Source organism: Diutina rugosa (genome assembly GCF_008704595.1).
Source record: "Diutina rugosa strain CBS 613 chromosome Unknown scaffold48_size103108, whole genome shotgun sequence".
NCBI lineage: Eukaryota > Fungi > Ascomycota > Pichiomycetes > Serinales > Debaryomycetaceae > Diutina > Diutina rugosa.
This window is the reverse complement of record NW_022995081.1, coordinates 75,330-103,242: the sequence shown is the minus strand read 5'-3', so window position 1 is coordinate 103,242 and position 27,913 is coordinate 75,330. Positions and strand designations below refer to the sequence as shown.

The window sequence follows — 27,913 nt, the reverse complement described above, 5'->3', positions numbered from 1 at the left end:
GGGGGCGTTCGTCACAAGAAGTAGTCGCTGCGGTTCTGCTTCAGGGCATTGTTCTTCACCATCAAGTCGCCGTCCTCGACCGCAGAGAAGATCTTGAAGTTGGGGTCAAGGTCCTCATCCACCTGCATCACCAGGGCCACGTTGCCGCACCGGTAGCAGTAGTTGGGCGCCAGCCACACAGTGACGACGTCCTTGTCCTTGAAATGGTAGCGGAACCCTTCCATCACCAACTGGTGGGCTCTGGCAATCAATTGAAGGTTATTGATGTGGTTGAACTCCCGCAGAACTTTCAGCCCGAATAACCAACCGGCACCACGCGGCAGCACCGCCCAGGTGTCGACATTATCCGGGTCTGACCACACTAAGTCACAGAACCCGCCTTCGTGGGGTACTTCTTGGGCACGACTCAATACCCGGATCTGGTCCAACATCCTCACCTCTGGCAGCAAACCCCCGTGGACACAGAGGATTTTACCGTCAATAATCGCCGCAAGCGTCAAAAAGTCGAATACTTGACAGCAGTATTTCCAAACGGTGGTGCTACCGTATTTGTTAAGACACTCTTCATAGAAACCATAAACCTGGGTGATTTGACGCAGCTCATGGTTCCCCCGCACCAACGTGATTCGGTGGGGGTATTTCACTTTCAATACCATCAAAAGAGTGAAAGTTTCCAACGAGAAATAGCCCCGATCGACATAGTCGCCAAGGAAGATATAATTATTCTGGTTGTCGTCGCTGGGAATGCCACCGGATATTCTAAACAACTCCAAGAGGTCGTGGAACTGGCCGTGAATGTCACCACACACCGTGACCGGCGACTGGACCGGCTGGATGTTCAGTTCTTCCATCAACAACTCCTTGACGAGCTCGCACAACTGCTTCATGTCCAGCTCGGAGAGAGCGATGCATTTCTTGATTTGTTCCAACCACTGGTCCGGACCTCGCTCACCCATGATTGCTTTGGTTGTGTTGGTGTGGCAATGGGGCAATGAGGGAAGAAGTGTGGGTGGGATTGGATCTGGCGAAAGCCTGTGAGTGTCAACTTTTTTTTGGTGAGAGTCACGTGAGCACGTCCCAAGAATTCTAACTCTAATAATCGAAATACAATAGACTTATACGATAAGCTAAGAAGTAGTAGACTAATCAATTGTTAAAATGGCAGAGTCCATGATGCAACCATAATTTTAGTATGGAAGAATTTATTCGTTTTTTTCTCTGGTGGTTTGACTTCAGCGATGACGTCAGTGGGGACACCGCGCGGGGCAAATCGATGGCAAAACCGCTGTATTAATAATATATATACTTATAGGCGAGTGACATCGTGACTAAGATCAATAATTAATTTGACAAGCAAGTGAGACCGCCGGTACCGGTCTAACTTACGATGCTGACGACGCTTAAGTTTGGCGATCCGCTGCTGATGACGCGCTTTAAGCTGGTCCAATTGCGCTCGGTGCACTGCTTGAATCAGATCATCTTGGGAATTAGCATCTGCGTCATCAATTAATTTTGAGGAGTCATCTGATTGAGAGTTTGCCACCTGCACCGGATAAGGTGGAACTGGGGCTGAGGTTGGGGCTGAGGTTGGGGAAGGAGTCTCAATGGTCACAGTATTGTCAGCAGCGGTGCTCGGAGCCGATTTTGCGTCGCCACCACTGCTGCTGCTGTTGCTAATGGGATCAGAGGTATCATCAGTCACAGGGATAGCATCGACTGACTCTGCTGACTTTGGACTGGTTTCAGTGGGCGAAGTTATTTCAGGAACAGGCTCAGACTCAATCATATCACTAACATTCATCTTATTATTATTGGTAGTAGTAGTGACTGGTTCCTCTTTATTAGTATCTTCTGCTTCAAGGTCGACATATGTAACAGCCGTATCTGAAAGCAACATAGCGATCGACTCGGGTGTATTATTCTTACTCATGGAAAGCATAGATGTTGATCATCATGAGGATATAATCATCAATTTATAACCGTAGATGGCTGCTGAAACCCAACTGCAGTCGCTGTAGTACTCACACGACTCTGGTTTCAAAGACACTCTTCGGGCATTATCTTTTTTACTGTGCATTTCTCAAAACATAATAGTGGGTCGCCCTTGACGCTAGTCTGATACACCCACCTACTACTGTACAGTGCGCACACCAGACAATTTTCACCATCACCGATGTTGAGAGCCGTCCAAGGGAGAGCCCTCCACACCACACGACAGGCGGCGAAAAGCTTGCCCCTGTCGTCGCTGATGAAGTCGGACAAGCTGTGGGGGAACGACGCCCCCAAGTCCCGCTCGCTGGACCTTTTCCGCTTGGCCCAGCTGATCGAAGAAAAAGCGCCCCCGCTCGAAATCGCCCCTAAATTCCTGAAGAAGTTCCTGGTTGGGCAAGCGATCGACCCGTTCGACTTCTCGATGCACCGGGTCAACATGGATAACAAGCAGGCCCAGCTCCGGCGCCAGAAGAAGGAGGACCCCTTCGACACCTTGGGGCTCGACCCACTGACGTTGTACACGATGCCCGAGGTGTTGTCGATGTTCTTGCTGTCGACGGGTCAAATCTTGCCCCGGGCGGTCACCGGCTGTCTGGCGGCGAACCAGAAGAAGTTGAGTAACGCCATCAAGACGGCGCGGGCGTGTGGGTTGTTGTCGCTGACTCACCGCCACATCTCCGAGCTCCCCCTGCGTAACATTTAAACGTTAACAACTCTGTATATAGGATTTTAATGCAAAATTAAGTGTATTGGAATATGCTATTGGGGCTTGGTCATCGCCTGAGCCTTTTTCTTTAATCTCATCTCAAGGCGGGTCTTTTCAAACTGGAGCTGGTCATTTTTAGGAGAGGAAGAACCGTAGCTCATAGTGATTTTGAGGTCGGGATTATGTTTAGCGTTGAGCTTATTCCCCGTCTCGTAAAGGGCAAGATCATCGTCTCGCACTTGGTAGAGAGTGTAGCCATCGCTGATCAAATTGTGGACGAATTCATAGCGACTATGAGGAGGCAGAGTTCTCTGTTCGATGGGGTAGTGGAGGAGAAGCGAAAGCAGTTCACTGAAATCTCCTACCACCAATTGAGTCTTCACTTGAATTAAAAGAGAGATCACCATGAAATTGATAAGATCAGGAAGACTGGCACCTAACAGTTTGGCAGCAATCATTCGGTCCCATACCAGCAGAGCCGTAGCGAGTTCGCCTACTTCACGAAGAAGCAATAGCCGGAAGAATCTAATGATCCAAAGCTGAGACTCAAGTTTTAGTTTGGAAATCAAGTGGTAATGGATCACTTGGTCCACTTTCATAAGCTGGACATTAAATTTGTCGATTGCTTGCCATAATGCTGGTTCCAGTTCGTAGTACAGGCCGATGATACCCCCCTCGACGACGAACCGATTGAAACAGGTAAACACGTCATGAGCCAAGTATTTGCGGTTATACATCGAGAGAATTTTGCGGTCATTCCCCGTGACTTTATCAAGTGGCACCTCCACCAGTTCACGGTATAGATTCACCAAAATCAACCCCATCACCTCGTGAAACCCCTGTTTGTAACCGACGTTTGAGTTACATTTCAGCCACACGTAGAGTAAATGGATAAGCATCCGTTTATACTTGATACTCCCTTCCAGATTGAAAAACGGTACCCCTGGGAAAAGCCGATCGATATCAACAATAATCGTCAGCAATAGGTCGACATCCTCATCAGAAAATCGTAATTTAGGGCCAGGAGAGGGACTTCGTGATAACAGCAACGGATCAGAGTCACACAGCACTCGCGTCAAGTTGGTTTTACCCATTTTCATCGTCGACGGGTTCCTCTTCACTGGGGTGCGGAACTTATCGATATAGAACGTCGAATCGGACGGTAGTCGGTGCCACGGCACCACCAAGTCGGCTCGTGTCGAAAGCTCGTGCCACACCACTCGCGTATCGCCGAGCTTGCTTTCCCAGGTTTTGATATCAAGCAGATCGGTGATGAGGCACACTTTCCACACTAGGGTCCGGCTGAAGTTACCACGCATCGGCGAGTACTCCAGCCGGAGCACCATCTGCTTGAACTGGGCGACGTTGCCTTTGCACAGGTCCAAGCTGAGAAGCACGGTGGCGATGATGTCCTCGGCCTTCATCGCTGGTCTCTTCTCGGTGGTGGTCCGCCTTTGAACTGCCGCGCATGGCTATCGCGCCCTCGACGCATTGAAAGCAGGGAGAGGCGACTGGGACCAACATTCAAGTGACACAAGACCAACACTAGTATACCAAATATGATTATCGAAAATTTAGTTGTGAGAAGGGATATTGTTGGAACCTAAGATGACTGAATTATAGGCTTGATGAGGTTAGTAGTATCGGAGACACTTCACTGATAGTATTAGAAGCGGGGCGTGGCAGTCTATTTTAATTTGCAGCCATAATTTTGTATAACGACGACTATCATTGATAAATAAGTTCTACTAGACAATTTGATTAGTATGGCGTGGTTTCTTGGCTCACATTGACAGGCTCCGAAAATTGCTATATTTAGCTTACTGTTAGGTTAGCGTGTCCGCGTGTCTCACTTGGAGCGATTTCACCTTATTTAGCGTACTTTCTGAATTTCTCTCCTACGATGATGCAATGGCACTAAAACTTATAGACGTATGAGGCCAGAGGCGGTGGGTCGCCATTATTTGGTTAATTGCTCTAAACCCTATTTTTTTTTTTTTTTTGGCCGATTCACAGCCCCCCACGTTTATAGGGGGACGGTTTTTCCATTGCGAATCCGCATTCCTTCCCCTCCGAATATAGCGATGAGTGACGAAGAAGCCCTCCAAAAACAATTCGAAAAATTGGCCGAATGTGAAACCGCCATGGCCAAGGTCGACAAGGAAGTCGAACAGTTCCGCATCGACAAGCTGGCTGCTCTCTTCAACCAGCGCCGCGACATCGTCCGCGAAATGCCCAAGTTCTGGTACATCGCCCTCGCCGAACATGAGGACTTTGTCGACTTGATCGCCATGGAAGACCTTAAATTTTTGGAAGATGTTAAGGATATCTATGTTGATTACCAAGATGTTGACCATTTCACCATCACGTTTGAATTTGACGGCGAATTGGTGCCTAAACAGACCGTGACTAAGAAGTTCACCGTCACCACTGAAGACGGCGAAGATAAGATCACTTCCGAAGCCGTTGCCATTGAGTGGCCTGAGGAGCTTAAGGAGATTAACCCTAAGTTGATTAAAGAGGCTAAGGGGGCTGATTTGTCTAAAGAAGATAAGGCTAACTACCGCACGGGGATGAGACTGCTTTTCGCCTGGTTCGACTGGACCGGTGAGAAACCCGGTAAGGAGTTTAGAGAAGGCGATGAATTGGCTCGGGTTTTAGCCAACGACATTTACGTCAATGCCGTCAAGTATTATACTGTGGCGTTGCAAGACGACGGCGAAGACGTCGAGGTTGACTCCAGTGAAGGCGAAGAATTAGACCTTGAAGACGACGACGACGACGACGACGACGAACAACCGAAAAAGAAGCAAAAGACGGAATAGATTTGTAAGGGTATTTTGTAGGAGAATATATTAATACACTGTTATCTCTATAGGGGTTTCAAGCCTTGGTGGGGAGTTGTTGGGCGTTGTCGCGCGATTGCTTTTGCTTAGCCACGGCGTAGACCAACCCGGCCAAGAACCCGATAAAGATCGACGACACCGACCAGAAGTTGACGGCGGCCTCGAAGAAAATGAGCCCCAGCAACGCGATGGGCAACTTGTTCAACGCCCCCACCATCGAGTAGGTGGTGGACGAAGTAACCCGCACACACCACGCCGAGCAGTAGGAAATACCCACCGATGAGATACCAGATAAGATCATGGCAGCAATGGTGGCGTTTCTGTTATCGGCGGGGAAGTTGAGAGCGACGTTGGCGGCGCTCCAGTCTTCAAACAAAAAGGTGGCAATGAGCAAGATGGGGAGCGACAACAAGTTGTTGTAGTACATGGTGTCGAAGTCCTTGAAGTTGGTCAACTTGATTCTCTTTCTCATGTACAACACAAACGCCGCCAGCGAGAAGCAGTTGAGGAACATCCAGAGGTAGCCCAAGTAAAGGTCGTAGGTGTCAGTGTCCAGCTTGGCGGCGTCCATGTCCCCCCACCACGCGATCACCGAGGAGAACACCATTAAGAGGAAAGAGCCCAACGCCATCAGGGTCACTTTGCCCCCGAACCAGATCACTTCACCGTAAGCGATCAAAATGATGGTCAAGTTCTTGAAAATGGTGTACACGGGGATCGAGAGGTACTTCAATGCCTTCAGCGACGTGTAGATCATCGCCACCAACAAGATGGCGATGGGAGACCACTTTTTGGCCTCGTCCTTGTTGAATTGACGGTAGGTGATCACCCCCAACAGCTTGAGGATAAAGATGGTGGCGAGACACACCAACAGCTGCACCGCCAACAAGAAGAAGTTGAGGTTGAACGAGAACCCCAGCAACACGTACTTGTTGGTCACGGTCATGAGGATCGACAGCGCACAGTAGGCGAGGATCGAGATGGGCGCCGAGTTGGCGACGGAAGCGGCAGCATCCATTTGGCTAAGTCGTGGTCGTCGGTGGCGTAAAAGGTAAACGAGCTGGCCCACGAGGTATAACGAGACAACACCCATTTTTTAGCCCACGATTTTTCACCATGAGGTGGCCGGAAAAAATGGGCCGGGACACGACCCCCCGACCGCGCGTCGGCAGGAGCCTGCCGACGCGTCCATAAACAATGCTGTCACCAAAGCACCGCCACCCCCCTGAAAGACTCTCTAATGGTAGACTAATATATTAGATCAGTTCAGTGTAGGCTTGGGTCTTAGGAGGACAGAGTAAGTCGGTAACAGTAAGTGCCATTTACGAGGGTTCGGGTTTCCGTTTCGGTGATGGCGACAAAAAAGCAACCTCGGAGGCTGTGGCGAGCATCGAGGTGTCCCGCGGTACCTTACGTGATGAGTGTGTCGCGGATGTGGCGATGGGCATTATGAGCCATGGCCATCGGTTAAATCGTCGTTTTCAACACGCCAAACCCTAAACAAAAGGGATACACGTGGCAGTCGTCCCGTGATAACAGATAAGAGGCTCTAAAAGGCTTGGTTCAGCGTGATCGCAGTAGTCTTTTCAAGGAAATTTACACAAGCATTTTCGAAATGTGAGTGTTCCCGGCATTAGGTGAGCGTGTCGCTCACTTGCTGATTGAACATCCGGAGACTTTATTGGACTTTGTAGAATGCTTCTTTAGTAGAGCTTTACGGTTTTCAAAATAGACGTGGATGTAGAGACTAATTGTAGCTACGTAGTAATACTCTTGGTGTTATATTGAGAAGATCTACTAGTTGTGATTAAATTTCAAACCTTAAGATATCAGGCAACATTTCGCATACACATGAAATACGAACAACAGTCTGAAAACCGTTAACAGATTAACTGACTAATAATTCCAGAAAATAGCTGAGAGTTTTCCTTCAAAAACTCTTAAATGAAAAATATATCAAACCTCCATTTGAGTCAGCTATCAAATCTTCATTGGAAAGTTACAAGAGAATTTCTCAATAATATGGATGGGTTTTGCTCGATCATAAAATAAGTCTTCAGAAGTTAATTCCCACAAGCCTAAGTTATTTTTCTGATTACGTATCCATTCGTTCTATTTGGTGTCTATAAATTATTTCTAAACGGGTTTATTCGACGACGTCACGGGTAGTCGCCCCCGTTGTAGATGCTGATGTCGGTTTCGGCCTTGATGTCGACCATGTCGCCGACGTCGATGCACAGGTCGACCAGGAACCCGCTGTCCTTTATCCGTTGGTTTTGGGCGCGAATCGTCTCCAATTCCTTAAGGTACTCGCGTTCCTGACCAGTAATATAGTTGCCGGTAAACACCCCAACTTCAAACTGGTTGATCTCAGCACCTTTGCAGCACTCAATAAGGTCTTCCAAGTCCTGGTAGATCACTCTGTCGGCGCCAATCACTTCGGAAATCTCGTCTTCATTACGGTTGAAACCAACGAGCGCCTTAGTATCAGCTAAATCAATCCCATAAATGTGGTTGTAGCGAATGGGAGGAGCACACAGAGCGAAATACACTTTCTTCGCCCCTGCTTCCCGAGCCATAGCGACGATTTCCTTCAGCGTGGTGCCTCGGACGATGGAGTCGTCGACCAACAACACGTTGCGGCCTTCGAACTCCAGGTCCATGGCGTTCAATTTACGCCGCACACTCAGCTTACGCTCCTTTTGATCGGGCATGATGAAGGTACGGCCGATATACCGGTTTTTCACAAACCCTTCGCGGTAAGGTAACTGAAGCAGCACGGCACACTGTAACGCCAGAGTTCTCAGAGTATCAGGAACGGGAATAACAGCATCAATTTCGAGGTCACCTAAAGTGCGGATCTTATCGGCAAGCTTGTTGCCCATTTCGATCCGCAGCCGGTACACCAGCACCCCATCCAACACCGAGTCGGGACGAGCGAAGTAGACGTACTCAAAGATATCGGGAGCAAACACCGTCAGTTCCACCAATTGACGGAATTCAGGCTTTTGTTTAGTATCTTTACGGATGATAACGGCTTCACCAGGACGGATATCTCTAAACTCTTTGAAACCGTGAGCAGTGAGAACCACCAGTTCTGAAGCCAACATGTAGTCAGTAGTGCCGTCACTGTTGTTTCTTTCACCGAAAAGTAAAGGACGAATACCGTTAGGGTCACGGAACCCGATCACCCCGTAACCGGCTAACATCGCGGTACAGGCATAGGCACCGCGAGCCATCTCCATCGTTTGCTGGATAGCAGTGAAAATGTCATCATTATTCACTCTCCGCTTGTTAAACTCTTCAAGTTTAGCCGCAAACAAGTTAAGCAAAAGCTCGGAGTCCAGTCCGGTGTTAATATGACGGTGAACTTCAGTATCCATAAACTGTCTGAGCTCCGCCAGGTTGACGAGGTTCCCATTGTGAGACAAGGCAATCCCGTAGGGCAGATTAACATAAAAAGGTTGTGCCTCCAGCCCCAGCAGCGAGCCCGCCGTCGGGTAGCGGAGGTGGCAAATGCCCATCGACCCGATCAAATTCTTCATTCTCTGCTGGGTGAACACGTCCCGGGCCATGCCGTTACCCTTACACTGGTAGAAACGGCCTTTGGCACCACAGGTGACGATACCGGCGGCGTCCTGGCCCCGGTGCTGGAGAAACATCGCCCCTTCAAACAACTCGGGGGCGACGTTGCGGCGGCTTTCAGGGGCTAACACCACCCCAAGGATCCCACACATGATAGTCTTTGATGTTTCAGTTGCGTTTGCTTTTGACCTGGAAAAAGCGATGCCGGGTAAGATCAGGCGGGCGGATTAAATTTGAGGGTTTGGCGGGGCCTACTTACTCGGTGGGGATGGTCCCGAGTCAATATATAATATACTGGGCGCGACCTGCACCTTGGCTCACTAATCAAATATCTTCCATGGCAAAATCTTTTTCATTCCCGCTTTAGTCATTTACGATGGAAAAAAAGGAATGGGCCATCGCCTGAGGAACGTGGTCGAACTCAGTGGAACGGCTTGGTCCAATTCTGGGATTACCTGACGGCTAAATACTGCCGACTGTCACGCAGCTGCGATAATTAAGGTGTAATATTAAATGTGTGGGGCGGGACGTAGGGTGCCATGTACTATTGCCTGTGGGTGTACGGCCCGCAGGGTGCGCGGGTTGGTTTTGTTCGGAGACATGAATTTTGGTCGCCCGCGCTGTGGTTGAGACTTTTTTTTTTCGTATTTGTGAGAGCGGGTATATCACAGTTGACAGAAAACGTCAGATGGCTACAACGTCTTAATTCCTCTGAATCATTTATTGCAAATAGAGGAAAGAAAAAAAAAAACATAAAAGGGGGAAAAACAGGTCTGGTTGAAAAAAAGAACACTCCAGACCGCAAAAAAACCCCTCAAGGGATTATCGTATCTGTCACCAGATACATATACTTTTTTTTTTTAGATTTTTAAAAGGGATTTTCTGGAATAAAATCAAGCAAACAAACAAAATAAAGCACAAAACCTCATCTATAATTTCGTAACTCGTTATAGTGTACACGGATGGTGAAGATCATGGTGGGGGAAATAGGTTATTGGTCACATGGTCAGGAAGTATAATGATGGGGGTGATTTTTCATTGGGGAGATATGACCTTGAAGCCAGTCGATTAAGGAAACCAATCACTGCTGCTGCGGCTGTTGCGGCGGCTGGTGTGGCTGTTGGAACTGGGCAGGGTACTGTTGAGGGAACCCCTGAGGCGGGAACTGGCCCGGAGGAGGGTAGTATTGTTGAGCTTGCGGGTGAGGCATACCTTGAGGGATACCTTGAGGCACACCCTGGGCCACACCTTGAGGCAACCCTTGAGGCGGTAAGCCCTGAGGCGAAGCGACATGTTGAGGCTGTTGCTGTTGCTGTTGAGGTGCTGGAGGTTGTTGACCGGGCTGGCCCTTGTATTCGTAGCCCTTGCGTCTATTGTTGGTGGCGTTGGGCAATTCCTCAAGCTTAAACGGACGAGGCACGTTCTCTTCGTTTTCCGCCACGTACAAGTTGCGGTCGATCTGGGCGGGGATGGGCTTAATCTCGGTGCCCAATTCTTGCTCGATCTTGTACAACAGGTAGCGGTCGTTCCACGACATCAAGTTGATGGCAAGACCCAAGTGGCCGAACCGACCACTACGCCCGATACGGTGCAAGTAAGTTTCGGCGGTCTTCGGGAAGTCGAAGTTGATGACGACATTGACCGCCTGGATGTCGATACCACGGGTCAAAAGATCCAGACACACGAGGTTACGCACTTTCCCTTGGCGGAACTCGTGGAACACCTTGTTTCTTTCTTGTTGAGGCATCTTGGCGTGCAGGTAGTAGCACGAGTAGCCCAATTCGGTAATCTTTTTCGCCAACAATTCCACCCGGTTCGTCAGGTTGCAGAAGATGATCAGCTGGTTGATTTGTAGCTTGGAGAATAACGTGTTGAGACAGTGTAACTTCTGTTTTTCTTCGACAAACGCGTAGAATTGCGAGATCCCGCGGAGGGTCAATTCGTCCATAAGGTTGATTTCGTAAGGCTTGGTGAGGTGCTGGTCCATAAACGACTTAACCGCCAACGGGAACGTCGCCGAAAACAAGAGCAGCTGGCGCTGCTTAGGGAAAAACGCCAAAATCTGTTCGATGATCGCCTTAAATTCACGCGACAACATCTTATCGGCTTCGTCCATGACAAAGATACCACACTCGCTTAAATCAGCGACTTTTCTCAGCGCCAAGTCCAACACTCTCCCCGGGGTACCCACAAGCACGTGCACCGGCTCCGACAACCGCACAATGTCATCACGCAACAGGGTACCACCGGTGGTCACCATACATTGGATTTGCAAATGCTTGCCGAGCGTGCGCACCACTTGCGACGTCTGCAACGCCAACTCCCGCGTCGGCACTAATATGAGCGCCTGGATCTTGGCCACTTTCGGCTTGATTTGCTGTAAGGTAGGGATGATGAACGACGCCGTTTTACCGGTACCGTTTTTGGCCCGGGCAAGCACGTCGCGGCCGGCGAGGGCCATGGGGATCAGCTCTTCTTGAATTGGCGACGGCTTTTCAAACCCGGCCTCGAAAATGCCCATGAGGAGCTCGCGTTTGAGGCCAAAGTCTTCAAACGACTTGCCCTTAGTGTTGAGCACATCCTCGGTTTGTGGACGCGTGTCCTTGGGCGGTAAATTCAAATTCTGTTTCCAGTCACTCATCGCACTGGGGGTGAAGGTTTCAAGCGGTCGTTATCTAACGGGGTTAGTCGCTATTTGATAGGTGGCGAGTAAAGTGAGTGGATTGGATATCGACGATATAAAATTTTCAGTGCGAAGTCACGTGGGAATTGGGGTGGGGCTCATAACGACGACCACCCCTTGATTATGGTTGGTATATGGTATATGATATTCGAGGGTATCAATTGTATATTGCGTTAAATGTTCTTAGATGAATTGTATGCTAGAGGGGGGGGTTAGATTTGGGGATGCTGATGGATGTCGTCGTCGGGTCGGACAATGAAGTAGGCGAGCCGGGGGTCAACTCCCGCTGCCTCCATCTGAGGGAGCATCGGGGCGACGATGGCATCGTCGTTGACGGTATAAAGAAGGCCCTGGGCGCTTAGCTCAGCGGTATTAAGATTAAATGGGAACACACACGACTCATTGGTACACGTCTTAAGAGCCTTGGTCGGCTGGAGCACTTGCTGGATGAGGGGACTAAAACATAACGGACAGGCCTCGGACATGGAGGGTGCGACTAAACTGGCACTCGGTGATTACAGCTGTAGTATCATCAATAAGACCGAAAACGTCGACAGAACTAGTTTTGAATTATAGACAACTTTCATGGTCAATAACAATTCAACATAATTGATCATTGACTAATTGACACTTTAAATCTTACAAACAGTGATAATTTTGTGGAATTGACAAAATGCTAGTAGAGCTCAGCAAACTAAATCAAAAACAACTATAGTAACCGATTTCAATGATTTCGTGGCTTCAATGACTGTGATTACTATGACAATCACTCACTTTTACTTTACTCACTTCAATTTCCATTAGTATTGTTTTCCATGGACTTATTATGCTTACTGTGGTCATCGCGATAGCGTTGCTAGCGCCACATCAGCAACGGCCGTACCGTCAATCCTAATGATTTCAATAATAAATATGGTCAATTCCAAATATTTTACATTTATTTTATTGAATAACTTCTTGGCTAGTGACCGATCTTTTTCCCCTTCTCTTTATCTCATTCATCGCGACCATACATACTATGAAGCTCAGTGCCGATACCATACTGGGTCTCCAGAGCCAACCGGAGAACATTCGAAATATCTGTATCTTGGCCCATGTCGACCATGGCAAGACGTCGCTCTCAGACTCGTTGGTGGCCACCAACGGGATCATCTCCCAGAGATTGGCGGGTAAAGTCCGCTACCTCGACCTGAGAGAAGATGAGCAATTGCGGGGGATCACCATGGAAAGTTCCGCCATTTCCTTATATTTCAAAGTGGCTCGACGCAAAAGAGAGTCGGAAGAAGTCGATATCCGTGAGTATCTCGTCAATTTAATCGACTCTCCGGGACACATTGATTTCCTGAGTGAAGTGAGTACTTCCGCCCGGTTATGCGACGGGGCGCTTGTCCTCGTCGATGTGGTGGAAGGGGTGTGTTCCCAAACGGTAAACGTCCTTCGTCAGTGCTGGGTGGATAAGCTTAAACCGATCCTTGTCCTCAATAAGATTGACCGGTTAATTGTCGAGTGGAAGCTTAGTCCACAAGAAGCTTACCAACACATGTCGCAAGTGATCGAACAGGTTAATTCGGTGATTGGGTCGTTCTTTGCTGGCGACCGGTTGGCTGACGATTTACAGTGGCGTGAACTGGGACAGACTGAAGAGTTCGTTGAACGGCTGGATGACGACTTATACTTCACTCCCGAAAAGAATAATGTGGTCTTTGCACTGGCCATTGACGGTTGGGCGTTTAACGTCAATACATTTGCTCTGATCTATGCTGCTAAATTGGGGTTTTCGCATCAAGTGCTCGCCAAGACGCTTTGGGGGGACTTCTACCTCGATATGAAGAATAAGAAGATTGTGCTGGGGAAGAAGGCCAAACAGGGACAAAAGCCGCTTTTTGTCCTGCTCATTTTGGACCAAATATGGGCCATCTACGATAGTTGTGTCATTGAACGAGACCAAGAAAAATTGGAAAAAATCGTTACCAAACTCGGAACCAAGATCAACCAACGTGATCTTCGACTGAAGGATCATAAGAATTTGCTTAACTTAATCATGTCCCAGTGGATCCCGTTATCACATGCCATCTTAGGTAATGTGGTGGAATTCTTGCCTAACCCTATTGACGCTCAACGGGATCGATTTGGTGGGGTGCTTAGTGAAGCGATGGGGGAAAACTATGCTGAAAAGCTTGATGCTGGTCTCGTGAAAGCCATCGAGCTGTGTGATGCTCTGGACCCTGAAACTCATACTTTGGCCTACGTGCTGAAACTCTTGCTGATCCCTGAAGAAGAGTTACCTAAGGAGATCGGAGTGACGTTAACCCATGAAGAGCTTATGGAGAAGTCCCGTAAAGCTCGTGAACTCGCCAAGAAAGCCAGTGAAGCCGCCCAAGTGCAAGCACCAGTGGACGACTTCGCTGCCCCTGAAGCAACCAAAAAAGATCCCTTTGAATGGGAATTTGAAGAAGATGACTTTGAAATTGGTGGTGGTGATGATGAAGTTGATGAACCAGTTAAGGAAGTGTTGGTGGCGTTCACTCGTTTATACCTGGGTCTGCTTAAAAAAGGACAACGCGTCACCGTTATTGGTCCCAAATACGACCCTGAGCTTGGCCCCGATCACCCGCAAAATGCTGACCAAGTGAACCACGATGTGGAAATTACTGACTTGTTCCTCTTTATGGGCCGTGAACTTGTGAGATTAAATGAAGTGCCTGCGGGTAACATTGTTGGTGTCCAAGGTCTTGATCTGGCAATCCTCAAATCAGGTACTATCTGTACTGGTCCTCCTCCCTATATCAATTTAGCAGCATCGCTGACGCTTATCCACAACAAGCCAATCATGAAGGTCGCCGTGGAACCGGAAAACCCGATGAAACTCGCCAAACTTGAACGCGGGCTCGATTTGCTTACCGCAGCCGACCCGGTCTTGGAATGGTACATTGACGACGATCTGGGGGAGATCATCGTTTGTGTGGCGGGTGAACTTCATTTGGAACGGTGTCTCAAAGATTTACAAGAACGGTTTGCTAAAGGGTGTGAGGTGATGATTAAAGAACCAGTGATTCCGTTTAGAGAAGGGCTTGCTTCAAAGGAAGCCAAGACTGTTGATAACGGTAATGACGACGACGAAGAAGAAGAAGAGGAGTCCCTCCCCGGGATCGACCTCGAGTTTGCCGTGGAACCCCTTGACTCCCTGATTACTGAATGGCTTATTAACCATGAAGCCGAGCTTAAACTGTTGACTAAACTGTCAGCACACCGGGAGTCATTGGAAGCCCTGCTTAGGGAAGTGTTGGATGCCGCTAAAGTTTCGTTTAAAGTTGACGATATCGTTGCTGCTGGTCCTCACCGTATCGGGCCTAATTTGTTAGTGGAACAGCTGACTACTCCTCAATACCGTCGTCTTTTTACTAAAGGTACTGATGATGACCGGTTCATCTTTGAACCTCAGGTGATCCAAGGGTTCCAATTAGCTACCCAGGAAGGTCCCTTGGCTCTGGAACCAATGCAAGGTACCGTAACCTACATCACTAAATGCCAGCGTGATTTGGCCGTGGGTGAAGATGAAATGGTACCGCTGGGGGCAGTGATCAACTTTACGCGTCTGGCCATTAATGCCCAGTTCTTAGCCCACGCTCCTCGTTTACTTTTGGCGATGTATACTTGTGAAATTCAAGCCACTACTGAAGTGTTGGGTAAAGTTTATGCCGTGGTACAAAAGCGGGGCGGGCAAATCATCAGTGAGGAGATGAAGGAAGGGACGCCGTTCTTTACGATTGTGGCTCGTATTCCAGTGATTGAAGCGTTTGGGTTCTCTGAGGATATCCGTAAGAAGACGCTGGGCAGTGCTCTGCCGCAATTGGTGTTTTATGGGTTTGACGTGTTGGATATCGATCCGTTCTGGGTTCCTCATACTGAGGAGGAATTGGAAGAACTTGGTGAGTTTGCCGAGCGTGAGAACGTCGCTCGTCGTTATATGAATACTATCAGACGAAGAAAGGGGTTGTTTGTCGATGAAAAAGTGGTCCAACACGCCGATAAGCAACGGACTATGAGAAAGGATTAAATATTATTATGTAATTAGTCTTAATATACCATCATCTACCACTATACTGTAATTAATCATCATTTACTTTAGGAATCCAATTAGAATTTACCTACAAGCTAGTTTGATCGGTGTTAATAATAATTTTGATTGTCGTTGGTAGTTACCCGTGGGTCGCACTAGTAGGGCAAATTTTCCCATTCCCCAACGTAATCCTAAATTTTATCTATCTTATAACCAACCAAAACTAGACCTAATCAATAACTAAGATCAAACTAGATCTATTAGTCTCCATCACCATAGCCAGAAACCACCACTTCGAGTTGGCTCCACACCGTCACCCACTCGCACGAAAAATTGCCTCGATCATAGTTAAGTAATACTTTTACCACACTATTCCTGCGACCATGGGGGACGAGCCGACCAACGTGGTGGAGCCGCAGCTCGACCCCAAACGGCTTTTCGAGCTCGTGCTGAGAAACTACAAGCTGTGGCAAGAGGCGATGGCCCGCGACGGCGCCAGCCTCGACAGTGGCTACCCCCGATCCGGCACCGCCGCCATTCCTGACACTGCCAGCGAGACGCCCCGGGACTTCGACGGCGACATGGGCCAGCCCATCCTCAAATATAACTTGCTTGAGCTCTTGGAAAAGACCCCGGGGGAGGTCGATCTCCATGCTCTCATCGCCAAGGCCAGCCGAGATGGCGTCGACACTCCCCCGCCCCTGGCGTCGCTGGTGCCGCAAATAGCCCCGGCATCATCACTGGCACCGCTGGCACTGATACCGCCACCTCCCACAAACTCGGAGCCGGTGACGCTAGGAATGACGGGGATACCTGATCGCGTCACCGAACTGATCTTAAACGAACAAGAAATAGACTTCTTGCGACAAAAGATCCTGCAAATGATAAATTTCCGACCTCTGGCAGCGTCAAATGCCGCCACCCAGGGAGGCATGAGTCTCTATGACACTCAGGACGAGCGGGGCATTGTCGACGACGATGACCAGGACGACTACGACTTGGACGAGCTTGCCGCCGACGAATACTATAAGTCGCACCATATCGAGGTCGAACTCAACCTGCATCGTCACGACGAGTGTACCTGTGGCGACGATCACGCCGAGGACGGGCCCACGTGTGAGTTTACGTTCGAGTACGATAACCTGGGTAAATTGGTGCCTACTTACTCCAACGTCGAAGAGAAACTACGGCTCATGGGGCTCCAACATAAATTAGGCACCAATGGCGCCATGAAGCTCCCGCTGATTCTGGAGCTCAACCTAATCGACCAGGCAGCCGCAACCTCATCATCGGCCCACCCGCAACTGGCGCCATCGCTGCTGCTGCTGCTGAAAAAGAAGAAGCATAAGAAGAAAAAGAAGGCCGAGCAAAAGCAAGCCGCCGCTACTAATCACGCGTCTTCCCACTCACAATCAGCACCACCCGCCTCGTCAATGCTCGCCCCGACTGACTGCTGTCTCTTTTGCGAGTACCAATTCGTCTACGGGAAAAAGCCTCGCCAGATGATCAAATGGTATAATCAACGGTTACGGCGGGAGGAACAACGACGCCAGGAGATCAAGCGCAAAATCGAGAGCGTGAAGCAGCGGGCCATCAAACGACAACAGCACCGTGCTGACGCCGAGGAGCCGCTTTCCCACCCGGACGACCATGATGACCACGGCGACAGCGAGTGCTACGACGACGACCACCACCACCACGCCGAACTGTGCCCCCACCACCACCACCACCAGGGCGACGCTTGATGCCGTTGCCATCTTTCGCATATATCACTTTCGCTTATGTCATGCATTACGTAATCAACACCACCTTCAACTTCGCACGGATTGTAGAGTAGTACACACAACCTAACTTCAACCGTTAACTTACTACCCAATTTATGTTCTCTCATAGCCAGTCCCAGACGCCGATACCCGCGGGTAATTACCACGAGAAGCTCGCTGAGACCGTCACTTGGGTTAAGGACTGGTACGTGCCGGTGCTCCTGTCCAATAACGAAAACAACATGGCGAACTCGATGCGATTAATGGGGTGGTTTAAAACCAATATGAGTCACAAACAAGTGACCGACTTGACAATTAACGACAACGACGTGCTTGACTTAAACCAATTTCCGTACCAACAGTCGGAAACCGTCGCTGAAAAGGTTGAAGCCGTTGAAGACACGACGCTGGGGTTGGACAAGCTGGAGTTGCACAACGCGTTGTCGTTGGACAAGGACGAAGGCCAGATCCTGGGATTGGGCTAAAAAATGGAGGTTATGTTGTTTATGTCTTTTACTAATAAATGCTTGGTTGGTTTGAAATTATATATATATATTCTCGTTAACTCTATAATTTACGACTGACTGGGTTTGAGGGCGACAAACAGGATGGCTTGACGGGCTTCGGCGACGGCATCGTATAAATCACTGGCGGTTTGCGGGGTCCACCGCTCTCCCTCAGGGACGGCAGTAAGATCGACATTGTCTCTAACTTTACGTTTCCATTCACGCTGGAGTTGTTGCAATTTAAGCATCGACTTTGGTGACTTCAGCGTCGAACACACAATAAGCATCGCTTGTGGCGGCATCTGCTCGTATATCTTATTGATGCGAGCGATAGTAGCGGCTTCTTCAGCGTCTTGGTCAAGCTGGGGGCCCAGATAGGCCATGGGTGGTTTCAGCCATCCCCGACTAAACTCAAGTTGACGCATGTTAAGCACAACAAATCGTTTGTCGGTACCGTTGGCAACATAAGTTTCAACCACTTCATCATCATTAGTTACTTTAACTGACGACAGATGAGATTCAATTGACCAAAGATCTGATGGTTGGTATTTTTGGTAAGCAATTGATAATCCCAGGAAGTTCGGATCGACTTTAGCCAAATGAGCAAACATCGGCTCTTCACCCAAGCTTTTGCCATAGAATTTACCCTTGATGAGTTTCAATTTGACGAGATCAAGACAAGCGGTGGCGTCTTCCACCGATGAGTGACCAGCACCAGTAGCCTCCCCCGTTTGAATGTAACGATCCAAGTGTTTAAGTGCCAATTGACGAAGCGAGGGCTTAGACGGAGGACCATTGTCGTGATCGTAGATGACCGCGGTATCAATAACGTTTGAATGCTTCATTCTCAATATGCTCAAGTCGTGCTCAAGTGAATGACCAATAAGGACATCAGACGCCGATACTGTTGCCATAATTTTATCCTGGATATCTCGGAGCGTCGTCGTTACCCCTTCAAGCAATTCTTCAGTGATCCCCAGGAATTTCGTCTTATAATCAGTGATTTCAGCATCAGGACGCACAAATTCGTCAAACACCACCTCGCCTTGGAAGTTGACTAACGATACCCGTGTAATGACCTCCTCTCTGCCAGCAAGACACATTTCACAATCGAGAGCAAAAATAGTCAGCCCTTCGTGGTCAAAGGCAATGGTTTCACGCCAAGTATCGTCATTAGCAGGAAGTTCCAACGGATATCTGTGCTCTTCCAATTGGGCTGGCGTAAGTAACAAGTCCTTGATCACAACGGTATGTTTCTCGCCGCGAGCCATTAAGGTTTTCCTTTCAGCTTTTGAGATTCGAGTGCTAATAAACGCCTGGTAAATAGAGTAAAGCGACTCTTTTGACCCGGGTGCGGTACTGAGAATGGCATCATTGAATTGGGGCATTTCTGGACATAGGATTGGGTGGAATTGGCCTTTTGCCAAACCGTCGGGAGCATACTTTGACTCTTCAAGCCCCGGAACGATGGCCACCACCACGCTCGACACGTTATGAGGGTTGGTTACGTCAAACCATTTGGAGTGATCACGTGTCTTCGACCCTGAACCAAACACATGGAGAATAAGGTTCCGGAATAGCGGTACGCTAAACCGACCAACGTGATCATTTGAAACAAGCTTGAATGTCGGTGGTAATAATCGCTTCGCTTTCTTCTTATGAACCTTAGCCGGTTTGGCAGCAGTTGACTCAGATTGTTCGAGTTTGGGACCCTTTTTGGTAGGTCCTGGTTTATCCACCGCCTGATGTGCCAGAGACCGACGACGCTTGGAAGGCTTCTTTGTAGTAGTAGGAGGATGTTGACTTCCCTTGCTGCTGTCAATCAGTTCAAACAGAACCACCAGGCTTCGGCGCAGGGTGTCGCCCATCTCTTTGCGGAGGGAGTCGCGCATCAATAATCCGTCGCGGTCGGCAGTGGATATCGATAGACGAGCGGCTCGTTGCGATAGAGGCTCTTCAATTTCGGGTATGCCCATTGAGTTCCATGTACGTGTTGTCGCGCGCTAGGGTATATCGCCGGCTCATCGATTTTTTGGGGTGCGCAGAGCACGGAATTTGTGTGCATGCACCGATTGTAGTCAATCAATTGAGGCACTGTTTAGTCAGTAATGTCGTTTGAAGCCCCCAATTCTTTGTAAATTTGTTCGAGCGTCATGATCTCGGGAGGGGCAGTTGTCTTCTTATCTGTGGATGGAGGGTAACCAATCTCTGTTAATACTGTAGCTAGAGCAGCAGTATCGGCTTCATCTTTAAACAAAGCCTTGTAGTTGGTTGCAAATTGACTGCATTGGGTTTCCAGAGTCACAAGGTATTGATCATCATTCAGAAATATCACCAGCTTCGCCGGTAATAGCACTCGATTGATCGTATCCCATGCCGCTGGAATGTATAATGAGATGTATGCTGGTATCCCCGTATCGTCACTAGCCTTTGCGGTGACATCCACTTCCCAAGAGTCACCCGCAATCTCGAGAATTGGTTTAGCTTCAGTCACTTTACTGAGAGTAGCTAACAATTGATCAGTACGGGCCACTACCCAACGCTCAACGTCATCGACCACCACGACCAGTGCTCCGTGTTCCATAGCCATAAGCCGTAAGAACTGTTGAGTACCCACCGATTGAGGGGAAAGCACATCCGGTTCAAGTAAGCGTTGATTAATGATGAGGTATAGCTTACAACTGAGCGGAAGATTAACTTCTCCAGCATCTCTGGACGAGGCAAACTTATAGATCGTTTGGAGATGCCGAATCGTCAGTTTAAAGTCCTGGTGAACAACGATAACAGTGGTTGCTGATACAGTTGGCGTAGACTTGATTAGCGATCCAATCCATTCGGTAACTGCTTGTGGGTGGTGGATGGTATAGAATTCGTCGTCGCCACTAGTATGGTAATCCACTGACGGCACGTCTCCTTCGATGAGAGTGACCACACGGTGTAGTCGCTTCGGCTGGGTCTTCAATTGGGATAACATTGGGTAAGGCGGTAAATGGTCAACACTAGCCTTGATCGCGCGACTTTGAGTTATATGGGAAGGGTGACAAAAATCGAATACCTAATGATCTGAGTAATTGATTTGGAGGCAGTTATTGGCAGATATTGAATTGGTGGTACTGTCATGTGGACGCGTGTGTGTGGCTTTTATGAAACAACATGAGTATATTGACGCGTCTGGTACAACTTCTGAAACATGACACTGCCTACAATTAACAAATGGAGAACAAATGACTGACTTCAATACTACACATCTCCAAGATGACTGAAGTGGAGGATTCACTTTGTATTGACGTCGAGTTTATTGAAAAGTTGAATGCCAGAGTTATTGAATTGGATGACAGTTACCACCGGTTTAAACGAAAGATCCTGGAAGGTCATAACGAAATGATCGAGTGTGTTTCCTATCTCCAACAGAAATTTGAAGACCAACAAGGAATCTTAGTTTCCCAACAGGATATGTTGGCATCACAACAGGAGATGTTGGAATCATTACAAATGACGTTGAATACCGTTGCCCAGGAATTACTGGCTCGCGACAAGGAACAGACTAGGGTCCAATACCAAAGGATTCGAACCCTGATACCTTGTCGGCGACGGCGTTCAATGGATGGGCCTGTCGACCTTACTCCATATTTACCATCAAAAATACCTCGTCCCTCACGATGCAGATAAAAATATACAATTATCACAACATGGTGTCGAGACCAGTGGTGGGGATTGCTTGTAGTAAACCTTCAGGAAGCGGTAAACCCAGGGGCACACGTGATCGGTATTGTTGATATTGTTGGCCATACATCTCCACAAGCGCCTTTTCTTCACGTTTGACTCTTAGCGCAAAAAAAAGTGTTGTCCCCGCCAACCCCACCACCATCATCAAGCGATTACCGAGGATCAACTGGGTCCCCACATCTAGTAATAATACACCAAAGTACAGTGGGTGTCGCATCACCAGATACAACCCACTGGTGTGTAGCAGGTGGCCTTGGCGTTTCACCCGCTCCACAGTATGATTGAACAGGTCACCACATTGAGCCATAGCTGACCAGCGCCACCCAAGTCCAAATAAAGCAATCGTTACTCCTAGCACGACTCTAACAGAATTCCATTGAGGCTGGAAATACCAGTGTTCAAGCCAGCCGACACTTCGAGCGAACCACAGGGTGAAGCTACCGTCATTACCCCATATCAAAAATGATCTGGGGGTTACCCGAGTCGATTGATAGGTAGCGATAGTGAGGAACTCACCGAGGAAGAAGCCAGCGTAGACTAGAGTGTATACGCAAATAGCATTGAGTGTGTGAGTGGAAATGTAGGTTAAGGCAGTGCCAATAGCAACGCCCAACCCTACTCCAGTGACCACATACTGGATGGCAATGGTTGAGGATACTGGTGGCATGGAGAATATATGGAGTGTGACCACTAGCCTCTATCAGAAATGATGGTACTGCACAATGATCCTACCCCAGATTCAGAAGGGCTTTGATTATCAATATTTAAATAAAGCTTTCCTGGTAAAATCACTGATAAAATGAGTCAGTCATTATTGTAAGTGTAACGCCAGCAAATACCAGCATCTAACATTGTGATTGATTTGTTAGCAAGACTGCTATTTTGAAGTTATGGTGATATTTGTTTACCTTGAGCTTACCAACTAGTCCCATACTTTTGAGACATGATAGTAAAATCAAGTATTCATTATACAATTGCTGACTAGTATTTTATTTCACCTTTAATTCTCCCTATATACTTCGATTGATGTTAGTCGTGGTCAGCGCTTACTAAGCAGTCGCGGTATGTCACATCTCACCACCATAGCTAGCCAGAGCTCACTCTCAATCCACACTTTGCGATCCCACCCCCCAGCATGGACGCGTCGGGGCAGCTACTACCGGAGGCAGTCGACTTGGGGCTCGACGGCGAGGCAGTGCCTAACGACAACGACATCGAACAGCTCTTCCGCGAGCGCAAAACCAAGCATGCCGACGACGCTATCGATTATGAGGATATCGACGAATTGGCGGACGACGAGCTCCCCGAGGAGACGGAGCCGACCACTAAGACGGCCGACGATGATTTTTTCAATGAATTATTAGGGGATGACGAACAACAGCAGCAGCAAAAGGCCGACGACAGCTTTAACGATATCTTTGGCGATGGCGGCGACGACGATCTCCAACGGGATAAACAAGCTCGGTTCGACGACCACAACAATTTAAACGCATTGGATACCCACCACGATATGATGTTTGACGACGACGGCCTTGGCCAGTTAGTTGGTGAACTGTTTATGGATGACGGGGAGGTGTTTGACGCTCGTCCGGTGAAGAGAGGTCCGCAGACGGAGATTGCCAGGGAAGAGAAACGGCAGAAGTTGGCCCTGGTGGTGGCGAAGCTTGAGAAGTACCAGGTGAAACGTAACCTACGGTACCACTTCCCCACGTTCTCACCCAATAAACCGTATAATTTCCACTTATTCTTCCTTCCAAAGCCTCAATACTACCGCTACCAAACCCCAGCCATTGCTACCAGGGAACAAGTGAAGCCGTTAGTGCCGACTAAGCTCCAATTTGAGATAAACGTCGACCAACGGAAAATCTTCAAATCACGCAAACTCCGGTCTCCCGCCCCGCCTAATGTCACCAATATCACCGAGGCCGACCTCCAGCTCATTGAGGATGTCCAGCGCAAGCGCCAGGACAAACTGCAATTCATTAAAAGCATCGACTTCTTGCTGGGAGACTGGTGTGAAAACGACCGCTTTGGCGACTACAGCAAGGAGCTTATCCTTGCCACTACTGACTGGGACGACGAGCGCATTTATGAAGGGGCACCGGCAGCCTCAAGCACGACTGTGGATAACAATTTGATGGACATCCGCCTCGACCAGGACGCGGAGATGATCGACGACGAAAGCATTTTCCTGGGCCAGATCGCCGATAAGGTGGTCAACTTGGACATGAATGACCCTAACCTTATTTTCATCCCCACTAAGGACCGTCCTGCGGCTCCTAAACCCCCTACTCTGCAACAGCAACTGCTGGCGCTGGACCAGCTGTTGATCCAACGATTCAACTTCCTGAACGACAAGGCCTACGAACGGTTGAAGGAAAACTACATCACCAAGGTGCGTTCGCAACTTTCCAACTTGAATATCGAGCACCTGGTACCGGCACTCCGTCTCCAATCGCCGTATTATAAGGTTAAATTGACTAAAGAAGAGGCGCGTAACTTCCACCGCAACCGGCTTGTCATCCGTCCCGGTACCCTCGTGCTGTTCTCAAAGCTTCGTGTGCGTAAGAAGAAGAAGGATAAGGGCAAGACGTTCCAGGAAATCTTTGCTCGTACCTCCGATCTCACTGCTGCCGATAACTGTCAGTTGGTGGCGATGGAGTACCTGGAAGAGTACCCTCACATTTTGCTGAACTTCGGGATGGGGTCGAAGATCATCAACTACTACCGCAAAGAGCTGCCTGACGATACGCTGCGGCCAAAGCTTCAAATCGGGGAAACTCACGTGCTTGGCCCTGAAGATCGACTGCCGTTTTGGAACTTCGGTGAGGTGGGACCGGGTGACTTTGTCCCGGCATTGTACAACAACATGGTGCGGGCGCCGATCTACCGTCACACTCCCCGCAACACCGACTTTTTATTCATCCGTCTGAGTGGTAATGGCCTGCATCAACGCTACTTTTTGCGGACGATAAACTATAACTATGCCCTCGGTAACTCGTTCCCGGCGGTGGAGATCCCCGCACCTCATTCACGTAAGGTGACTAATACCCTGAAGAACCGCCTCAAGATGATTGTCTACCGGGTGATGAACAAAAACGGTGTGGCCCGGGTGCTGGTGAAGGATGTGCTGAAACATTTTCCCGATCAAAACGACATGCAGAACCGACAGAGACTCAAAGAGTTTATGGAGTACCAGCGTCAAGGTGACGACCAGCGTTACTGGAAGGTAAAGGGGCCTAATAGCGACATCATCCCTCCGGAAGATGAGATCAGAGCGATGATTCTGCCCGAGGACTGTGCGTTGTTGGATGCAATGCAACACGGGCAGCAAGTGCTTGAAGATACTTACGCCATTTACGGTGGTGACGAACATAAGAAGGCCGAAGCCAAGCGGGAGCGGGAAGAACGCAAGGAGAAGAAGAGACGCGAAGAAGAAAGAGCTAATGATCCCGAAGGGCCTGAAGATATGGATGATGACGATTTGCTGAAGAAGAAGCGCAAACCCAGAGACCCTGACGCCGAAATCGACTTAGATGAAGAACTTACACCGTGGTCACTTACCAGAAACTTTGTCACTGCCAACCAACTGAAACTGATGCTTCAGCTTATTGGTGAGGGCGATCCTACCGGTATTGGTATCGGGTTCTCGTTTATGAGAGCAACGCAACGGCAACCGTTCCATCCTCTCCACCCGCCTCCTAAGGAGCTGGTACCGAAAAATAACACCGCTGCCTATCAACAAAAGCTCTACGAAGCCGAAATCAAACGGATCTGGTACACTCAGCGGAAACTGCTTGTCGACCATGGTGACCACAATTTCAACCTCAGCAAAGAAATTTACACCGATTACCCGCCAGTGTCTCACACTAAGGTGGTGCACCAAATGACCCGTGACGAGAAGATGATGGGCAAAGTGCTTAGAATCACCCGTCGGGTCAGAGACGAAAACGGTATTGTTCAGCGTAAGATTGAGACCATCACCGACCCTCGGGTCATCCGCGCCTACATTCGCCGACGCAAGCAAATTGATTACGAGCTGTTGAAGAACGCTGACTTAGGCGAAATTCGTCCCGGCACTAACGAAGAGATGAACGAGATCAAGAAGCAAGCGCTTAAGGAAAAGATCGCGCTGCTTGAGAAACGGGCCAAGATGAAGAAAACCGGTGCGGCTAACCGGGAAGCGGCGGCTGCAGCGCAAAGCGCCTCTGGTAGTACGGCTCCAGGGCTGACGCCGGGGCTGGTGCCGCCGATGGTAGCATCGCCCAGTGCATCTGGCAGCAACGTCGCATCGCTGCCGGCACCGCAGGCTCCTCCCAAATCGGGCAAAGGCATCGGTAAAGGGAAGCTGAAGGCGCGGCGGTGCACGCTGTGTGGCGAATTTGGCCACATCAAGACGAAGAAGACCTGTCCCAACTTCTTTAAAAACGACCCTGACGCCAACGTCCCCGAAGTGTTTGGCCCCGGGCTGAGTCTTGTCGGTGGAGCCGACGACTCGCTGAAGGCGGCCACCGAGATCAAGGCCGCCTTTGCGTTGACGAACCAAGTGGAGGACGACTATGGCACCCCCGCCGACACTCCTCAATAACGACATCTTTCACACATCCCACAAATATACCATCGACAAATACCTTTAATGTACAAACTGGTTTGCAAACGAATTGCATTGCCATTGGTAAACAAAGACCCACTTATTTCTCCTGTCCGCTGCACAAGCATGTTAATGGAGCATACTGGAGCATATTACTTTGTACATGGAGATACATCAGAGGGGAAAATTCCATGGGCCATTTGTAGAGGGTAGAGCCGAGGAGATGGAGACTGGCGTGTGTCTCTCGTCACTTTGTCTTCGTAAACGTGTTATTATTGTTTGATACGTGTCTTGTTATTGGTTTTAGTATGGCTTAGCCTAGACGGAAATACAATAGACGATTGTCCCGCTATTTTTGAGCCTGGTTCGCGATTGGTCGAATGAGAGACAATGGCGGGCAGATTGGGGGTGTGAAAGGGATTTGCGAGTCCAGACGTCATCATCGGTTATCGGGACCGGGGAAAAATAGGGACATTATTGTACGTACATCATTACACAGGGGTGGCGGTGACGTTATTGTCACCTTTGGTTTTGTGGACTGTGGCCACACGGCATCCTTCTTCAGGTACGGCAAACTGATTACGGGAGCACGCCGTCGACAATTTTTTTTGACGGTGTGTCGCCATGACCTGCGTACAATCACGTTCATTGTTCTCACCTTGTGAGGAAGGACGTCTATTTTTCCCTCTGACCCGTCTGGCAGCGGAATGAGGCTTGTGATAAGAGGCCTTGGCTACGAGAAGACTACAACACCTCGGCTCCAGATTAAGTTGGGAATTATCAGGTAGGATGGCTTAATTGTGAGGTCGAATGGGGCATATGGAGGCGACGGGCGTCAGGGCGATGATGCGAGGCATTTCATCTCGCCTATTGTGTGCGGGTATTCCCGCCTCGAATTTTCACGGGGGCTGATGGAGAGACGGCAGCCACTGGCGATGGTCGGATGAGGGGGAGCCTGTGGTCTGCGGTTAATGGACCCAGGGCACATGATCAGCATACGCACAAACCGCCAAGTCGCCCCAGTGAGGCACGGCTAGAGTTACCTTAAGGTCCCTTTCAGCCCCGTGTCAGTTAGAGGCTTCTCCTTGGAGTAATACGCTATGTACGGAATGGAGGCACCTGTCCCTCCATTGCTTAGATGTATATGGTTGGTGATAAGCTTCACCGCTTGCCAGGGTCCATTTGCCTCACCTTTGTTGGTACAATCAGCACATTGTGTGGCTCGATGAGGGGGTGGGGGTGCTGGGCGATGAGGTGGCGACGAAATTCACATCCTGGCACGGCTACACTGCTCGCCCGCCTTGAAGGCAGTCTACGCCCGGTTTCAAAAAGAAAAAGTATTACTTTTAAAGGTGAATTAGTTCTTTGTTGATAGTGACAATTGACGGGGGACGATTTATATGGGTCGGGTGTGAGGCTCCTGTATACGGCTGCGGCACGCTGCATGCGCCCTGC

At 49.1% G+C, this 27,913-nt stretch overlaps 17 protein-coding genes across 17 annotated transcripts; 7 read left to right on the top strand and 10 right to left on the bottom strand. All coding sequences in view use genetic code 12, as the record gives it.

The window, feature by feature from the left end:
• Window positions 1-11: 11 nt before the first annotated feature.
• On the bottom strand, window positions 12-956 carry SIT4 (type 2A-related serine/threonine-protein phosphatase; the record flags this gene model as incomplete). Its single annotated transcript, XM_034159256.1, has 1 exon — window positions 12-956. The coding sequence occupies one exon, from the start codon at window positions 954-956 to the stop codon at window positions 12-14; it is 945 nt and encodes a 314-aa protein (XP_034014304.1).
• A 350-nt stretch (window positions 957-1,306) lies between these two features.
• On the bottom strand, window positions 1,307-1,939 carry DIURU_000950 (uncharacterized protein; the record flags this gene model as incomplete). Its single annotated transcript, XM_034159255.1, has 1 exon — window positions 1,307-1,939. One exon carries the CDS (start codon window positions 1,937-1,939, stop codon window positions 1,307-1,309), a length of 633 nt encoding a protein of 210 aa, XP_034014303.1.
• A 234-nt stretch (window positions 1,940-2,173) lies between these two features.
• DIURU_000949 (mitochondrial 37S ribosomal protein bS18m) lies at window positions 2,174-2,695 on the top strand (the record flags this gene model as incomplete). The annotated part of the gene is made up of 1 exon (XM_034159253.1): window positions 2,174-2,695. The coding sequence occupies one exon, from the start codon at window positions 2,174-2,176 to the stop codon at window positions 2,693-2,695; it is 522 nt and encodes a 173-aa protein (XP_034014302.1).
• A 56-nt stretch (window positions 2,696-2,751) lies between these two features.
• On the bottom strand, window positions 2,752-4,122 carry DIURU_000948 (uncharacterized protein; the record flags this gene model as incomplete). Its single annotated transcript, XM_034159252.1, has 1 exon — window positions 2,752-4,122. One exon carries the CDS (start codon window positions 4,120-4,122, stop codon window positions 2,752-2,754), a length of 1,371 nt encoding a protein of 456 aa, XP_034014301.1.
• A 660-nt stretch (window positions 4,123-4,782) lies between these two features.
• DIURU_000947 (uncharacterized protein) lies at window positions 4,783-5,523 on the top strand (the record flags this gene model as incomplete). The annotated part of the gene is made up of 1 exon (XM_034159251.1): window positions 4,783-5,523. One exon carries the CDS (start codon window positions 4,783-4,785, stop codon window positions 5,521-5,523), a length of 741 nt encoding a protein of 246 aa, XP_034014300.1.
• A 58-nt stretch (window positions 5,524-5,581) lies between these two features.
• On the bottom strand, window positions 5,582-6,637 carry VRG4 (GDP-mannose transporter; the record flags this gene model as incomplete). The annotated part of the gene is made up of 1 exon (XM_034159250.1): window positions 5,582-6,637. One exon carries the CDS (start codon window positions 6,635-6,637, stop codon window positions 5,582-5,584), a length of 1,056 nt encoding a protein of 351 aa, XP_034014299.1.
• Window positions 6,638-7,703: 1,066 nt separating this feature from the next.
• On the bottom strand, window positions 7,704-9,281 carry ADE4 (amidophosphoribosyltransferase; the record flags this gene model as incomplete). The annotated part of the gene is made up of 1 exon (XM_034159249.1): window positions 7,704-9,281. The coding sequence occupies one exon, from the start codon at window positions 9,279-9,281 to the stop codon at window positions 7,704-7,706; it is 1,578 nt and encodes a 525-aa protein (XP_034014298.1).
• A 929-nt stretch (window positions 9,282-10,210) lies between these two features.
• DHH1 (DExD/H-box ATP-dependent RNA helicase) lies at window positions 10,211-11,770 on the bottom strand (the record flags this gene model as incomplete). The annotated part of the gene is made up of 1 exon (XM_034159248.1): window positions 10,211-11,770. The coding sequence occupies one exon, from the start codon at window positions 11,768-11,770 to the stop codon at window positions 10,211-10,213; it is 1,560 nt and encodes a 519-aa protein (XP_034014297.1).
• A 254-nt stretch (window positions 11,771-12,024) lies between these two features.
• DIURU_000943 (uncharacterized protein) lies at window positions 12,025-12,297 on the bottom strand (the record flags this gene model as incomplete). The annotated part of the gene is made up of 1 exon (XM_034159247.1): window positions 12,025-12,297. The coding sequence occupies one exon, from the start codon at window positions 12,295-12,297 to the stop codon at window positions 12,025-12,027; it is 273 nt and encodes a 90-aa protein (XP_034014296.1).
• A 533-nt stretch (window positions 12,298-12,830) lies between these two features.
• On the top strand, window positions 12,831-15,869 carry RIA1 (GTPase; the record flags this gene model as incomplete). Its single annotated transcript, XM_034159246.1, has 1 exon — window positions 12,831-15,869. One exon carries the CDS (start codon window positions 12,831-12,833, stop codon window positions 15,867-15,869), a length of 3,039 nt encoding a protein of 1,012 aa, XP_034014295.1.
• Window positions 15,870-16,255: 386 nt separating this feature from the next.
• DIURU_000941 (uncharacterized protein) lies at window positions 16,256-17,617 on the top strand (the record flags this gene model as incomplete). Its single annotated transcript, XM_034159245.1, has 1 exon — window positions 16,256-17,617. One exon carries the CDS (start codon window positions 16,256-16,258, stop codon window positions 17,615-17,617), a length of 1,362 nt encoding a protein of 453 aa, XP_034014294.1.
• A 134-nt stretch (window positions 17,618-17,751) lies between these two features.
• Window positions 17,752-18,120, top strand: DIURU_000940 (uncharacterized protein; the record flags this gene model as incomplete). Its single annotated transcript, XM_034159244.1, has 1 exon — window positions 17,752-18,120. The coding sequence occupies one exon, from the start codon at window positions 17,752-17,754 to the stop codon at window positions 18,118-18,120; it is 369 nt and encodes a 122-aa protein (XP_034014293.1).
• Window positions 18,121-18,209: 89 nt separating this feature from the next.
• On the bottom strand, window positions 18,210-20,117 carry DIURU_000939 (uncharacterized protein; the record flags this gene model as incomplete). The annotated part of the gene is made up of 1 exon (XM_034159242.1): window positions 18,210-20,117. One exon carries the CDS (start codon window positions 20,115-20,117, stop codon window positions 18,210-18,212), a length of 1,908 nt encoding a protein of 635 aa, XP_034014292.1.
• A 122-nt stretch (window positions 20,118-20,239) lies between these two features.
• Window positions 20,240-21,115, bottom strand: DIURU_000938 (uncharacterized protein; the record flags this gene model as incomplete). Its single annotated transcript, XM_034159241.1, has 1 exon — window positions 20,240-21,115. The coding sequence occupies one exon, from the start codon at window positions 21,113-21,115 to the stop codon at window positions 20,240-20,242; it is 876 nt and encodes a 291-aa protein (XP_034014291.1).
• Window positions 21,116-21,396: 281 nt separating this feature from the next.
• DIURU_000937 (uncharacterized protein) lies at window positions 21,397-21,810 on the top strand (the record flags this gene model as incomplete). Its single annotated transcript, XM_034159240.1, has 1 exon — window positions 21,397-21,810. One exon carries the CDS (start codon window positions 21,397-21,399, stop codon window positions 21,808-21,810), a length of 414 nt encoding a protein of 137 aa, XP_034014290.1.
• A 13-nt stretch (window positions 21,811-21,823) lies between these two features.
• DIURU_000936 (methyltransferase family protein) lies at window positions 21,824-22,534 on the bottom strand (the record flags this gene model as incomplete). Its single annotated transcript, XM_034159239.1, has 1 exon — window positions 21,824-22,534. The coding sequence occupies one exon, from the start codon at window positions 22,532-22,534 to the stop codon at window positions 21,824-21,826; it is 711 nt and encodes a 236-aa protein (XP_034014289.1).
• Window positions 22,535-23,002: 468 nt separating this feature from the next.
• Window positions 23,003-26,455, top strand: TAF145 (Taf145p; the record flags this gene model as incomplete). Its single annotated transcript, XM_034159238.1, has 1 exon — window positions 23,003-26,455. The coding sequence occupies one exon, from the start codon at window positions 23,003-23,005 to the stop codon at window positions 26,453-26,455; it is 3,453 nt and encodes a 1,150-aa protein (XP_034014288.1).
• Between the last annotated feature and the right edge of the window lie 1,458 nt (window positions 26,456-27,913).